The sequence below is a fragment of the Dama dama genome, chromosome 13 (genome assembly GCF_033118175.1).
Source record: "Dama dama isolate Ldn47 chromosome 13, ASM3311817v1, whole genome shotgun sequence".
In the NCBI taxonomy this organism is placed as follows: domain Eukaryota; kingdom Metazoa; phylum Chordata; class Mammalia; order Artiodactyla; family Cervidae; genus Dama; species Dama dama.
In genome coordinates this window covers 64667490-64682937 of record NC_083693.1, presented here as the reverse complement: position 1 = coordinate 64682937, position 15448 = coordinate 64667490, and the positions used below count along the sequence as shown (strand labels likewise).

The window sequence follows — 15448 nt, the reverse complement described above, 5'->3', positions numbered from 1 at the left end:
CCCTTTTGTCCTCAAATGATTTCCATGTCATGGAGTGTAGTCTGTATCATCTGAAAAAGGAAGCAAAAATTGTCTTGACCTTTTTATGGACAAGGAATCTCATTAGCAAAGTTTTTCTTTTACCTTTACTATGGTCACCCTTGTTATTTTTTTTTTAAACTAAAGAACACATTCCTCATTTTAGTTCCTGAGCTGAATTTTTGAGTTTTTCACTCAGTTCTCTGAACAGCAACTGTGGCGGTTAGGGTTACTGGAACCAGAAGAATCCTGTGTGATACAGAACTAACCGCTAAGCTTTTAATCTCTTGGTTTATCATTCTGTCATTCTGTTCTTCAGCCCTAAATCAGTGCTTTCAGGAGCCTTTTCTATGGTGTGGAAAATGAAAATAACTTATTCAGGACTTTCAAAAGCCCTTGTTTCCTGTAGATGTGGTGGTGGTAGGTGTGTGTGTGTGTGTGTGAGTGAGTGTAGTCCACATATTACACTAACTGCCTGATGAGAGTTTCATGGTGAAGGGTGGATTTTTAAAAATTGAACTGAAAAAGGTAAATGAATGTGTTTTAAACTGATTTAAATACCTGACCAGTAGGGACTGGGACACAGCACCTCTTCCATGAGAAAGAACACGTTGCTCATGAAAACTCCCAAATTGGCTTCTTCTGGGCAAAATCTAACACTTGACAAAACCCCTTCTCCTAGGCGGATGCGTGCCATGCATACCAGATTGTTCACCGAAATGGGATCCCTGATGAGCAGATCATCGTGATGATGTATGACGACATCGCCAACTCTGAAGAGTGAGTATGGAGGCCTTTGAACTTGATGGTGAGGAACTTCAGGGCGTTTTAAAAAAATACAGATTCTCAGGAATTCTTAGATGGGCAGCCTAACATTAGAATGTAAGCTGACTCCCAGCTGAAATTCCACCCACCTACTTCATGTAGAGCTTTGACCATAACTTGGTGGAACCCAGCAATGACAAGGACATAGCAAATGCTAGTGAAGGTGCTGAGGTTCGGGCTTTGCAAGCTTTAAAGCATGAGTTCCCTCTCGGCTTGGAGAACCAACTCATCACTAGGTTCTGTGGTGTTTGTTCCTGACCTCTGCGCCGGGGCGCCTCGGAGGCCTGTACACAGGAGGCTCCTTTGTAGCTTAGATCCTCACACCCTTCTTTCTATACGTATTTCCTTCTTTAAAAAATTGCTGAATTTAATTTTACAAACCGTTCTCTCATGCCTGCTTATCTGATTTCTTGAGGAGATCAGAAACAGCAGATATCAGGGACTTCCCTGGTGGTGCACTGGTTAACATGTCGAGCTTCTGGGCAAGGGGCTCAATCCCTGGTCAGGGAACTAGATCCCACGTGCCAAGTGGCTCACCCTTTCCTCCTCCACTGCCAAAAAAAAAGCAGCAGCAGGTATGGGTATGACTCTAACCCGCTCTAGTCTCCCAGCTCCTCAGTTCCCAACTGTGCCCTTTCCAGTGATCACATGATGGTTCCTAATCCATTCTGAGCTTTAATGCCTAAGCTCTTGCATGAAAGCCTTGTTTTTTGTTCTCTCTCTGAAAGTAGTTTTTCTCTGAGAGATCTCTTGATGAGATCTCCCCTCCAAGATGCAAGCTGGTGTCCATCGGGAGGCCAGGCACATGGGGGCCTGGGTTCCTGTCCTCAGTTTGAAGAGCTTAGCCCTTCACTGCTCCGGCTAGGAGCTCAGGACTTATGGGGCCCCAAGACCCTCGGGCTACTAAAACCACTACCATGTTGGGGACCTGGGTGGGTGATGAGAAGTGTCTGTGACAGTCATGACTGTTTAGTCCTTTTATGCATAACCGGAACATATTTATGAAGATGCAGATTTCAGAGATACATCAAATTGTGTGCCTCATTGCATCCTTTGATTTTCAGCAATCCCACCCCGGGAATTGTGATCAACAGGCCCAACGGCTCAGACGTGTACCAGGGTGTGCCGAAGGACTACACAGGCGAGGTGAGGCGGAGCGCGGGGTTGGAGCCAGCGGGGTCTGCTTCATTTCAATGATGGTTTTCCCCTCTTCCTTGTACTTCTGGAATCAGGATCTCATTAGACAGATTTCTGGCCAGCATTTTGTGTTTATATTGAGATTTGTGCCTGAGGCATAATTTCTGTGAATTTTGAAAGAAAGCAGAAAGAAGAAAAAAGTATTAGTGGTAGTCTACCAATCTTTTATTTCTAGTTTTATTATACTTTAAATCTCAGTAGTTTTCTTTCTATAATACCTGATTTTCTTAAGATACTGTCATTAATCTGATTATAAACTATTTGTGTCCTTTTCTGAAAATCAGCTTTCTCAAATGCCAGCCCTGGTGCAAAGTAGTATCTCTGAATTTTGCTGAGATAGTTTTCCACCATTATTATAATAGTATATCACTTCCAAAGTATTCTTCCCAATTGATTGAGGGTATATATTGGGTTGGCCAAAAATTTTGTTTGGTTTTAGGTAAAAATAAAAGACATTTTTCATTTTCACAATGAACTTTATTGAAGAGCATATTCATTAACCAAACAAACTTTTTGGCCAACCCAGTACATTGGCACATTTTTAAAAACACCATAATTTTATTATCCTTCTGGATTTCATACCCTCTTTTTCTTAATTTCAGTGGAATCTTTTAGGAACCAATATTTCTCATGAGAGAGAAACATTTCTATGAAGTTTAGCGGTTCTTCCAGTTTTATTTTTCTCTTTTAAATTCAAGAACAATTAAATCGGATACATCATTCATATAACATAGATGATCCCATTTTTCTGAAATTGTTTCCATAGATTTATTTAAGGAAATGTCCAAAATTTAGGTGGTGGAATTTCTGGTGATTTATATTCTTTCCTCTGTGTATTTGGTAATTTCTTTTTTTGTTTTAAATAATCAGATATCCATTTTACAAAGTCCCCTTTAAAGGATGTTTTTGGGATTCAGCCTTCGAGGAGGCAGGCCAGTTGCAAAGGTCGGCACAGAAGTTTCCGTCTCCATCTTTGTTGTTTCTCTGAGGCCACATGCTCTTCCTCTGCTATTTGTCCCTTCCTACTGACATCTTTGGGTTTCTCCACCTGTACTTTATAATGATCAAGAAGAAATGGCAGGCTTGCTGAATGGCATCAGCCAAAGACCAGACAATGCTTGAGACAAGGTCACGCACATGTCCTGGGAACCCTGACCTTGCTTTGGGTCTTCTTGGTGACAGAGTGTTTGCCCTTCATCCCTAAGCCTTGGAGGTGTGTGGGCATGGCCTGGGCCCTCTGCTACAGACTCAGCACACACACTGATTTGAAGTGACTGCTGCATCTGATTTCAACTCCCGATTTTTCGTAGGATGTCACCCCGAAGAATTTCCTTGCTGTGTTGAGAGGTGATGCAGAAGCAGTGAAGGGCGTAGGATCTGGAAAGGTCTTAAAGAGGTAACATCTGTTTTATGGCTGTCCCTTTGTTCTGAATGACCTGGTACTCCAGAATCGAGAATTCATTTAGGCCTCGTTCTTGCTTCCGGCCTGTTTACTGGTGAGAGATGGCAGCGTGGGGACCTTTGTCCTGACAGCCTGCACAGAACCTGTGGCTTCTCTTGGCAGCCGTTTCTGTAACAAATTAACCCTATGATCCAGTGTCCCTCGTTATTCTTAATGAAATGTTCCCCATTGCTTAAACCTGCTACTAGTCTGTTGGAACACCCTGAGACTTGCGTGAAGCTCTGCGGCCAGTCAGGTTGTAGGACCCCCACCCAGCCTCCCGCTGACCTTGTGCTCTGATGGCAGGTCAGCCCAGTGGGAGGAGGACATTGATAAGTTCAGAGCAAACCTCCGTGTTGAAGAAAATTCATCCCAGCGCTTGCCCTGCTGGCTGTGAGTGAGAGATGTCCCATGCAGCATCTCTTTATGCCGCATTTTGACATGATGTCAGGGAGCTCGGGAGCATGGCCTCAGAGTCTCAGGTACTAGGCAGCTGGTGCTGTTCCTCTCGTATCTGAGGGGAGACCTGTGCTCAGGTAGCTCCTATGAGTTAGAGCAGAGAGGGACATCTCGAGCGGGATAAACCAGATTGCCTCCAAGTGAGTTGTTACATCTCTGCCATCTTGGAACAGGGCCCTCCGGTGAGGGAGCACCGGTGGCCGTCCCAGGCTGTGTGCAGGCCGAGGGCCATGGAGGGCAGTCGGAACTGAAGGACCACGTTTTGTGGCATGTCCTGGCTCCCTTACTCGTTTGGGGGATATCTGGTAGGAGAGTGTGGCCGCCTGGGATGAGGCCCAATGGCCAAAGGCCCCCACTCTCCCGATCTCCCTGGGCTGTCTGCTGAGCTCCGTCCTGGCCTTCCAGGCTCTGGGATGTGCCTCGTGGTTCAGAGTAGCACTCAGCAGGATCAAAGGGAACAAGCCGGATCAAAGGGAACAAGCCGGAGACAGGTCTCTTGTGCTCCTCCTCCTACATGGTTGGGAGACTGTAATCCTCAGGCTTCTTGAGTTTTTTGACTGGAGTGACTTCTCAGAGACACGGAGGCAGGAATAGGAAATGGCCCACCTCAACTCTCATGCTTGTCTGTGTGTCTGTTGGCAGTGGCCCCCGGGACCACGTGTTCGTTTACTTCACGGATCACGGAGCCACTGGAATACTGGTGTTTCCTAACGAAGATGTGAGTTTCTTAATGTTTTAGAAACAAGCCGTGGGGAACTCCCAGAGGTTCCAATAGTTAGGACCTCTGCACTCTCCCTGCCAAGGGCTCGGGTTCAATCCCTGGTCAGGGAAATAAGATCCTACAAGCTGAGAAGGGTAGCCCCTCCCCACCCCCCCAAAAAAAAGGCAAGCAGGGAGAACAGGAAACAAAACCTCAGTGTCGGCGGTACACCTGTGATGTGTGTCTGTAATGTCGTACATTACATGGTTTACATTTCATTACATGGGGTGGTTTCTGTGCAGCTGGTATGGGGCTGCATTTAGCAGTTTGAAATCTATCCAGAGGCGGCTCTTGTGGCAAGTTTTCCCTGCATGTCTACTGACATCACAGTATCAGTCACTGTCCCTCAACTTGGGTGCCTGCACGAGATGCAGTCATAGAACACAGCCCTGAGTGCTCTGGACAAAGTGAAGAGGAAGCACATCTGCTTCCTCTCTTTAATATGTGAACAAAGCCCTTGACGACGTTCTGGGATGCTGTACACCATAATTATCTCTAAGGATTTCTAAATAAGAATTTATAAGGCATCACTGGGACTTGATTAGTGGGTTATCCAGCACATGGTTTCTCTTGACGTGTTTGGTCTGAGTGTCCATATTCTTACCTTTCAGCTTCATGTAAAGGACCTGAATGAGACCATCCGTTACATGTATGAACACAAGATGTACCAAAAGGTAATGTCAGTGCTTGGGGCGGCCTTGGGGAAAGGGTATGAGGGAGGCAGTGGGAGCAGAGCCCACGGTGCTGTGATGGGCCTTCTAACTCTGGATTGGCTGTGTTTTTTTTTTTTTGAAAAGGTGTCCTTTCCGTCAATCTTGACCTCTGGTCTCTCAGGAATAACTTTTTTGTGATTCTCAAGCTTCAGCTGTTAGGTCAGAATCACTGGCAATCTTGTTAAAACACAGTGTGGGAACTTTCCTAGTGGTCCAGTGGTTGAGAATCTGACTGCCACTGCCGGGACGTGGGTGTGACCCCTGGGCCAGGACAATCCCACTTGCCTGGGAGAAACTAAATGTATGTGCCACAACTGCTGAGCCTGCGCTCTGGAGCCCGTGCTACATAACAAGAGAGGCCACTGCAATGAGAAGCCCTCCCACCTTAACTAGGGAAAGCCCGCACACAGCAACAAAGACCCAGTGCAGTCAAAAATGCAAATAAATTAAAAAAACAAAAAGCACAGTATGGACCCCACCCCCAGCATTTGGCTCAGTGTTTCTGGGGGGAAGCCCCAGGGTCTGCCTTTCCAACAATGTTCCTAGTCCAGGGACCACACTTTGGAGATTGCTCTTTCTAAGATTGTCACCAGTCTGGGGTGGTTGGGGAGGAAGATACCACCTTATTCTCCCTTTGGCCCTCTCTAGCCCCTTTTGCACCCTGTATGGAATCTGCATAGCTCTGGCATGTTTGTGTGAGTAACGTGTTTTGCTCCTGAAAAGTATACCCTGCATTGGATGGAAAATCAGTTTTCCTTAGCATCATGTATGGCTCCATTTTTCCTGCATTATTTCAGCTAATAGATCATCTTATTTTATTAGCCATACACGAGGATCTTCCCTGTAACTCAGATGATGAAGAATCTGCCTGCAATGCAGGAGACCCATGTTTGATCCCTGGGTCAGGAAGCTCCTCTGGAGAAGGGAATGGCAATCCACTCCAGTATTCTTGCTTGGAGAATTCCATGGACAGAGGAGTCTGGTGGGCTACAGTCTGTGGGGTTGCAGAGAGTCAGACACGACTGAGCGACGACTACTACTACTAGCCTTACACAAATTTGAGTCCTTCTGGTTTGTATGACAACAGCATCTGTAGCCTCTGGCAGCAGCTTCTTATAGCACAGATGTCTCCTAAAAGTGAAAGTCTCTTGAGAAATGGGTCAAGAGAGTGGGCAGAACCAAAGTGGCCTTGGTGAGAGGTCTGTGCCTGGCCAGGGGGCGTTCACTTGTCTGATTTGCCTCCTAGATGGTGTTCTACATTGAAGCCTGCGAGTCTGGGTCCATGATGAACCACCTGCCACCCGACATCAATGGTAGGTGGTGGGCACACTGACCTCTGAGCTGGGCTGGGTGAGCACTGTGCTCTGCGGTGCAATTGGACATTTCGCTGATTCTGCCTATGGGAAGAACCAAGTGTCTTATAGAAGCAGGGGCCTGGGGCAGCCTGGTGCCTAGAAGTAGGGGGATACCTGTGGGCAGCTCTGGGCTTCTACTTCTGGAGGATTAGTGGTCAGGGGTGACGTGATGTTGCTCTGTGGTGCTCTGCCAGGTTCTCGTAGGGCTACCTAAGTCCAAAATTATAGTCTTTGGACTGGCCTCTCTGTCCTTTGTAATGTGTTGTTTGCTGGCTGTCTAATCTTGGACAGATGACTTATCTTCTTTTACTCTCAGTTATCCCCATCTGTAAAATGGGGATAAAGATAGTGTCTGTTGGGAGAGTTACACTTTTTTTTTTTTTTTGGAGAGTTGCATTTTAAGTGATGACATTTATCCAGCATCGCTCTGAGTCCATGGTAGCTAGATAGTAAGTGGTAGCTCATAGATTCAGTCAGCCTAAGTGTTTCTCTAATATTAGTAAATGTTCTGTTTCTCTGGAAATGAAATGAGGTCCACATCCTTCAAGATTCTGATCTTTTAGCACTTTTCCAAAACAGCTTGATGTCCCAATAAGCATGCCTGCTCACTCATTATAGCAGACAGCGTCTATCAGTTGTCTTCCCTTTCTTCTACCTTTAATTTTAGATGAGTTACTGTAACTGAGTGAACAGGGCTGGATGTAGGGAGGTCTTCCTGTCCTCCCTGAGCTGATCACAGGTGATGTGCTTTGATTGCACCAGGAAAGGAGCAAGAACTCAAGTTTCCAGGGGAATCCTCAGATAGCTGAGGATAAAACACGCCTGAAAGGTATCTTTAATTCCTTGCAGTTTATGCAACTACGGCTGCCAACCCCAGGGAGTCATCCTATGCCTGTTACTACGATGAGCAGCGGTCCACGTACCTGGGGGACTGGTACAGTGTCAACTGGATGGAAGATTCAGACGTGGTGAGCCGTCGGGGGCCGGCTGCTCAGTGGAGGCTTAGGTGTCAGCTGCGATGGTCAGAGGGCTTGAAACGTTTTCACTTTTGCAGGAGGATTTGACCAAAGAGACCCTCCACAAGCAGTACCAGCTGGTGAAATCCCACACCAACACCAGCCACGTCATGCAGTATGGGAACAAGGTGAGTAGGGGCCTCACAGGCCTGACAGCACCCAAGTCTTAGGCTGACTCGCCGGGAACGTTCGTCCCCCGGTGAAGAGAACCGGGATCCAGGCAGGTGAGGAATGGCCGAGGCAGGGCTGGCTCTGCCTCTCACGGCCACTCTGTCCTGGAGAATCTGCTCAGGCTTTGGAATCAGACTCAGGTTCAAACTCACAAATTTCTGAGGCTTGGGCCACCTACCTATCCTCTCTGGGTCTCCGTCTCCTCCTTGGTCAGAGCCCTAGCTCACAAGGTGATTGGGAGGCACAAGTAGGCAGCACATCCCCAACGCTAAACACAGACTTAGCGCCTGGTGAGAGGTTAGCGGATAATCTCATCCTGTGAGTGTTGTGGCTTTGCCCCCTGGAACCCCACATGCTGGATGTGTCCAGCCTTCCTGCACTTGCAGGATGTTATCTTGACCCATAGGCTCTAAATTAGAGACATTTATCACCTCCAGCTGTGAAAGGACCTAGGTGCCTAGGTGGTCCAATAGGTAAGTCCATCAGGGCTGTCCTGACAGAGTCACATTAGGTGGCTGCTGAAGGCTTGGGCCTCAAGTCCCACTTGTGGGGCCAGCCCTTGGGATGTGCAGAGGAGGTGATTGGGGGGGGAGGTGATCCTAGCAGCCTGTATGACCAGATGCCCTCCTCCAGTGGCCTACCACCATCTGAGAGCTGACCAGCTGAATTTCTTCGATATAAGCGTTGGCCTTCTAGAAGAACTGATGAGCCAGTCAGTCCAGAAGTCCTTTAGCACTTCTTGGGCAGCATGTGGATGGGAGGGCCCTGGAGCCAGTCACAGGCCATGAGACATGCACTCAGGAGGCTGTGGGCCTGGTCAGGCTTTTGAGAGGTGGGTCGTGGAGTGGAGGAGTGGAGAGAAGCCAGGGAAGGGTGACTTGGGGGAGGCAGGGTCAAAGATGGCACCACCCTGGCTTCGTTGAGGGATTGGATGGAGGGGAAGGTACCACCAGCAGCTCTTCTGCCCTAGGCTTTCTGTTCTCTGTAGTTTTCTCAGCATTGGCCAGGTCTGCTCTTGGTTGAGGAGGTACGAAGGATTTTGATTTTTTGGCTGTGCCACTTGGCATGCAGGATCTTGGTTCACTGACCAGGGATGGAACCCATGCCCCCTGCATTGAAGTGCGAAGTCTTAACCATTAGACCACCATGGAGGTCCCCTGAAGGATCTTTTCTAAGCATTATATGTCTATATATGTATGCCTGTGTTTCCCAGGTGGCGCTAGTAGTAAAAAACCTGCCTGCCATTGCAGGAGACAAAAGAGACATACATTTGATCCCTGGGTCAGGAAGATCCCCTGGAGGAGGGCATGGCAACCCACTCCAGTATCTTTGCCTGGAGAATCCCACTGACAGAGGAGGCTGGCAGGCTATAGTCCAGGGGGTTGCAAAGAGTCAGATACAACTGAAGTATCTTAGCATGCACACGTATTTTATTTTTTGTTTTAGAGCTGTTTCTAAATTAGTGTTTTGGTAATTAGTGATTAGTGTTACTTGGTTTAGGAACATGATTGCTTGCAACATTTCTTTTCCTCTTAATTGGGATCCAGTCTGCAGTGACCTCTGTGGGCAGACAGAGCCAGGCAGCCGGGCCTGCTTGTTAGACCCTGATGCCAAGTCAGCCCCGCAACCCCCAACCCACACCCCCCACCCTGCGCCCCTGTGGCTTTGGCTCTCCCATGTCAGTGGACTCAGACCTCAGCTCTAACCCGCCAGATGCTCTGCATCTTCCTTCTGTCACTAGGGGCAGGCAGGTGAGCATGGGGGTGGTGGTGACACAACCCAGCATCATCCGTGGCTGAAATGACTCTGGTCCAAGCTCGGCGGAACTGGGGCAGTTCTGCTGCAAAGGGTGCCAGGCATCTTCAAAGTTCATCATCGGTGGATTTCAGGTGCTCAAATGCATCACCTCGCCCACTGCTGAGGACTGAACTTGTGCTTTCAGGCTGTGACTGTGACCCTTCTGTGGTCCCGAAACCACGTGGGGCGAACTTGGACTCCAGGACCCAGGGTACGTTTGGCACCTCTGCTCCTCCCACTCAAACCAACTCTCTCTCCCTCCCCAGTCCATCTCTGCCATGAAGTTGATGCAGTTTCAGGGTATGAAACACAAAGCTAGCTCTCCCATCTCGCTGCCCCCCGTCAGTCGCCTTGACCTCACTCCAAGCCCCGAGGTGCCACTCACCATCATGAAAAGGAAGCTGATGAGCAGCAACGATCTGCAGGAGTCCAGGCGTCTTGTCCAGAAGATCGACAGGCATCTGGAGGTGAGTGGTGGCTAAGTCGCAGGCCCCAGCCTTGCCGGGAAGCATGTGTGAGCCCCATCTGCCTCCTGACCGTAGTTCCGTGTTGGTAGGAACCAGGGGACGGAGCTCTGGGGTCACCCTCCTCCTACCACATGGGAATATATGGGAAACAAAACCTTCCTTTACTCGCTGTGAAGTGGACACACATGAGCAGGAGAGGGGCCAGCTTTATTCTTCCTTGATGAACTGGCCTTGACCTCTTTGAAGCAGGAAGCAAAAGGAGGGGACCTGTTTTCTGCCAAGAAGCCAAGGCACATGGGTGTTTCTTTATTTACCCCTAGTTGCTTAGGAGACATTTTTCACTTTGCTGCTTGGTGAGTGAGTAGCTAATCATATTAAAAAAAAAAAAAAGGTCCAGTCCACAAAAAATTTCTGCTGGCTTAGGAAATCATAGTCACTGCCCCAAATTCTTCCTAAAATGCTTGAGCAATCTTACGATAACTGGGTTTGTTTGGAACTGGTTGAATTTCTTTTCAAATTCAAGCTGTGTGAGTAGAACCACTAGGAGTTTACTCTTGAGTCACCTGGCAGAGACTGACTGTCCTTCCAACAAAGCCAGCTGTGCTGACTCTGCCCACCCCACCCATTCCCCCATTTTCCCCTCCCCCCCCACCACCCCGCAATAAGCACAGCCCAGGAACTGATGTGCTGGGACACGGCCTGAATTTTCTAAGAAAGAAAAAAGAAAAATATGTAAACTGTCTTAAATGCATGTATCTCATGATTCTGACAATTAGCTATCCCAGGATGGTTTCTTTTGTTGCTGTCACAGTGTAATAACAGTTCTCGTATTTTTTCCTCTTAGACCTTTTTACACGCTTAAAAGTATTGATCCCAAAGAGCTTTTGTTTTTGTGGGTTATATCAGTATTTACTGCTTTAGAAATGAACACTGAGATTTGTAAAATATTAACTCATTTTGAAATAATAATAAACCCATTTTGTGTTAATATACTTTTTATAAAAAAGAATTATTTTCTAAGATCAAAAGAATATGAGTGAGAAGAGTGGCATCACAACATTTTTTTGCAAGTCTGTTTTGTGCCCAGCATAATAGACAATAGCTTGATCCCCGTTCCTGTGTCTGCATTCACTCTGTTGGGCTCTGTAGTTCTGCTGAAATATATAAAGAAAGTGTAGCCTCACACAGATACATAGCTGAGAAAGGGAGGACATATGGAGCCCCCCAAAAATCTGGGGGACTTCCGTGGTCCTAGACGACAAGTCGAAAGCTGCTGGTCTAAAACACAGAGGGCAGGGAATGTTTGGGCATAAATGGAACAAACCCTGGCTGGGGAGTGGGAGGGTCAGGGAACTCGATTATATATTTTGGATGATGTGGAAGCAGCTGCCCCTTTGCGATGCTGGTTTTCATCATCCGGGAAAAAAATGATGCCCTCCCTCTTTGTGTCATTCTGTGTAAGCATCTGCTGGTTTCTAGAACAGACAGAGGTGCCTGTGAACACACAGCACCGTTTATGGGACCACAGTCTACTTTGGGACACAATTTCTATGCAGCACCCCCCCCCCACCACCACCCCTGCCTCCTCAGTCTGGGCCATATCTGCTCTTCAGGTATTTAAATTTAAATACTCCCATCATGCCAGAAGATCTCTAAGAGGCAAGGTATTTCTGGAGGTTTCTATCTGTAAAGAAGCCTTGTGTGCACATCTTTTGCCGCAGAAAGCATCTGTTGGCATCTCTGAACATAGTGGAGTGGGGGCGGTGTGAGAGAAGCATCTAACCAGTCCAGGGTTCTAAGAGAGACTGTGTTAAGTAAAAAAAAAAAAAAAAACTGTCGCTTCACAGGCCAGGAACATCATTGAGAAGTCAGTGCGGAAGATCGTCACCTTGGTCTCGGGGTCCGCCGCCGAGGTGGACAGGCTCCTGTCCCAGAGAGCCCCGCTCACAGAGCACGCATGCTACCAGACGGCCGTGTCGCACTTCCGCTCACACTGCTTCAACTGGCACAACCCCACGGTAAGCCCAGACCCCGGGGCCGCCAGCCTCTGCTCCCCAGTTTCCGTGGCCAACTAGCTTGGCCTTCCTCTGCACCTTCAACTGCACACCCAAGTTAGTATGGTCCACACACCAGGTGCATTGCCTTGTCGAAAGTTCCGTGGTGTAGAAGGAAACAGCAGCAGACCCATTCTGTGGTCTTTGGTGGGATGTGAGAGGGGGAACGTCGTCCAAATTCACTGACCTTCCCCCCCAGTCTTGGTCCCAGACAGTCTTAACTGTCCCCGTGGCTGGGAGAGTTTAACCAGTTATAGACGATTCATCTCCCATTTCTGTTGGCCTTTGAAGGGGACTTCCTTGTCTTCACACTGGGCTTTCCTTGGCAAGCTCCACCCCTTACCCCTGCCCTCACGCCAGCCACACAGGTTTTCTCCCTTTTGGGTTTGTTCTGACCTCTTCCCAAGATTTGTTGCTGAAGTCAGTCCCTGGTGCATGGAGAAGAAAGTACCTGGTTTCTGCAGATTGTAGAATGTCAGGGTTGGAAGGTACCCCTCTTTTTTTGGTCACTACTTAGATGATGCTTGGATCCTTCAAGGAAGGGGTTATTCGCAAACTGTGACCTACCGGCCCATTCCTGCCCACAGACTGTTGAGCTTTTTTTCTCCACAGCCTGCTTTTATAAATAGTTTTGTTGAAACATAGCCATAGCTGTGTTTTTTATAAATAAAGATTTACTGAAACACAGCCACAGCTGTACTCAGTCACACGGCATCTCTGACTGCTTTCATGGTGCGGCTGAGTTGAGTAGTTCAGACAGCCCACAAAGCCTCAAATATAGACTATCCAGCCCAGGACAGAAAAGTTTGCCAAATCCCGCTTTAGACTTATGCTCTTTGATACAGTAGTCTCTAGCCTCACTGTGGGTGGCTACTTACACATGAATGTACATTCAGTAAAATGAAACAAAATGGAAAACTCAGTGCCTTAGCCACAGTACCCACATTTCAAGTGTTCAGGAGCCACATGTGGTTAGCAGCTACTGAATTGAGAATGTTATAGAATATTTTCATCATTGCAGAAAGTTCTGTCTGGGCTGTGATATGCAGACCATGATCACCCTCCAGTACTTCTGACTCTTTGCAACCCCATAGACTGTAGTCCAGTAGGCTCCTCTGTCCATGGCATTCTCCAGGCAAGAATACTGGAGTGGGTTGCCATTCCCTTCTCCAGGGGATCTTACCCACTCAGGGATTGAACCGGCATTTCCCACATTACCTGCATTGGCTGGCAGATTTTTTTTCCAGATTGAGCCACCTGGAAATATTATATTCAGGAGATGGTTCTCTATTATTAAGAGAATCTCAGTTTTATTTTTCATTTTTCAACAAAGCAGTCTCTTTAATAACTTTAAATTTTCCATTTTCAAAGAATACTTTATCATCGGATGTTACTTTTTTGCTCTTTGGGCTCACAGAAAGCGAATCTCCTCTTCTTTTTGTGAGGTCATAGATTCTCTTGAAGTGCTTTTTAAGAATAACATCCCCAGTTATTTCGATCTTCGCTGCCATCTGGTTTAGCATTCACTTAACCATACCTCGTCAGTTGTTCCAGACCAAAAGTCAGGCTGCCAGAGGAGGTTTGAGCTGACAGAGGGCAGCAGGGCCAGGAGTTTCTCATCCAGGAGTCCTTATCTGGACTTGAAGGAGCTATAGGATTGCTGTAAAGTGCTGCAAATCTCCTGTGCACGTGCATTTTTCCTGGGAAGTGGTCTATAAATCACACCAGATTATCCAAAGTTGGGGAGGGGGGATCCCTGACTCAGTAAAGGTCAAGAACCACTGGCCCAATTTTTTTTTTTTTCTTTGGGTGTACCAGGTGGCTCATGGGATCTTAGCTCCCCCACCAGGGATCAAACCCTGGGCCCTCATCAGTGAAAGAATCCTAACCCCTGGACCTCTAGGGAAGTCCCAAGAACCACTGGTCTAGATGCTGTATGTATTCCCAAGTTAGGAGTTGATTGTGTTATAAAGTGATGATGTCTGATCGTGTCATTTTGGTTTGTTTTCCTCTAGTATGAGTATGCTTTGAGACATTTGTACGTGCTGGTCAACCTTTGTGAAAACCCTTATCCGATTGACAGGTAAGCCAGCACCTGGCATTTAAAGGGTCAGTGGGGGTGGGAAGGTGAGGAGGTGGGTCCTTCTGAAAGTAGAAGGGTGTATGCAGCTTTGCTATCCTCTTCTACATGTGGGTAGTTTGCTTCTGCTGGCTTCTACCTCTCACTGTGGAGGAATTCAAGACAGATGCATCCCCAGGGGTGCTGGACTGGGTGGGTCTGTCATACACAACTCTCTGTTCCCTGGTGGGTTCTCTCTGGTGGGTCTTCATTTCTTCCGAGTTGAACGACTTCCAGCTCACCACCTCCTTTTTCCGGTTTCTTACAGAATAAAACTGTCCATGAACAAGGTGTGCCTTGGTTACTGCTGAAACACTGCCTCCTTGAAGCTTTACCGAATGTGATCACCGTCCCTTAGAATGTGTGCTGATCAGAGACTGGAGAGCTGGAGCCTGAGCGAGGCCCCCCTCCCCTAGCCCCAGTGGCTGTAGGTCCTCCCAGGGATGCGGTCAGGCCACCGGAGCCCGCTCCAGGCCTCTCCCAGGATGGCTTGCCCACCTTTACCTACTTCCCCCAGCACCTACAGGTCCTGTGTGATCCTCTGAAAAGTCCAGAGACTTGGGAAGCTCAAGCTCTGTGTTGAGAAGGGTGTATTTGCTTTTTAAGAGGGTGTTTTGCCCATGACGCTTAAGGAGTGAGAAGTTCACTGGGACTTCTGTAGCCAATGAAAGAGTCTTTGTTCTGCGGAATCTGACGTCAGAACCTCTTAAGTCTTCACATGATTTTCTGGAAGAGGGACACAAACCCCAAATGGAAAACTATTTTTCGAAAATAGCGTAATTTTGGATTGCTTTTATATTTTATTTGGCAGTAATGGACAAGTCTAAAAAATAAAGATTTATCACTGAATCTGAGTATGAATTTCAGGTCCCCGACGTCTTAGTTTATGTTCCGGGCCCCTCCTAGTGGAGCCCTCCCCCATCCATCTGTCTCCTATCCCCTTCCCCACCGCACTGGTTGGCTCTTCCTGCCAGCACCCCCGTCCCCCCACTTGCTGTACTTTTCAGCCTCTTGTGCCTTTGTTCCTTGCTGTGCCTGTGCCCTGGAGTGCCTGCC

At 47.7% G+C, this 15448-nt stretch overlaps 1 protein-coding gene across 1 annotated transcript in view; it reads left to right on the top strand.

Annotated features, from left to right (window-relative positions):
* The window catches only part of LGMN (legumain), a 34768-nt gene extending 19527 nt beyond the window's left edge, over positions 1-15241 (top strand). The window contains exons 3-14 of the mRNA XM_061159321.1: positions 701-798; positions 1908-1989; positions 3351-3436; positions 4583-4658; positions 5312-5374; positions 6660-6726; positions 7618-7736; positions 7823-7912; positions 10019-10219; positions 12067-12237; positions 14289-14356; positions 14661-15241. Of these exons, the coding sequence (XP_061015304.1) occupies positions 701-798; positions 1908-1989; positions 3351-3436; positions 4583-4658; positions 5312-5374; positions 6660-6726; positions 7618-7736; positions 7823-7912; positions 10019-10219; positions 12067-12237; positions 14289-14356; positions 14661-14703 (1164 nt within the window). The 3' untranslated portion in view covers positions 14704-15241. The remainder of the gene's footprint in view (positions 1-700; positions 799-1907; positions 1990-3350; positions 3437-4582; positions 4659-5311; positions 5375-6659; positions 6727-7617; positions 7737-7822; positions 7913-10018; positions 10220-12066; positions 12238-14288; positions 14357-14660) is intronic.
* Positions 15242-15448: the final 207 nt, after the last annotated feature.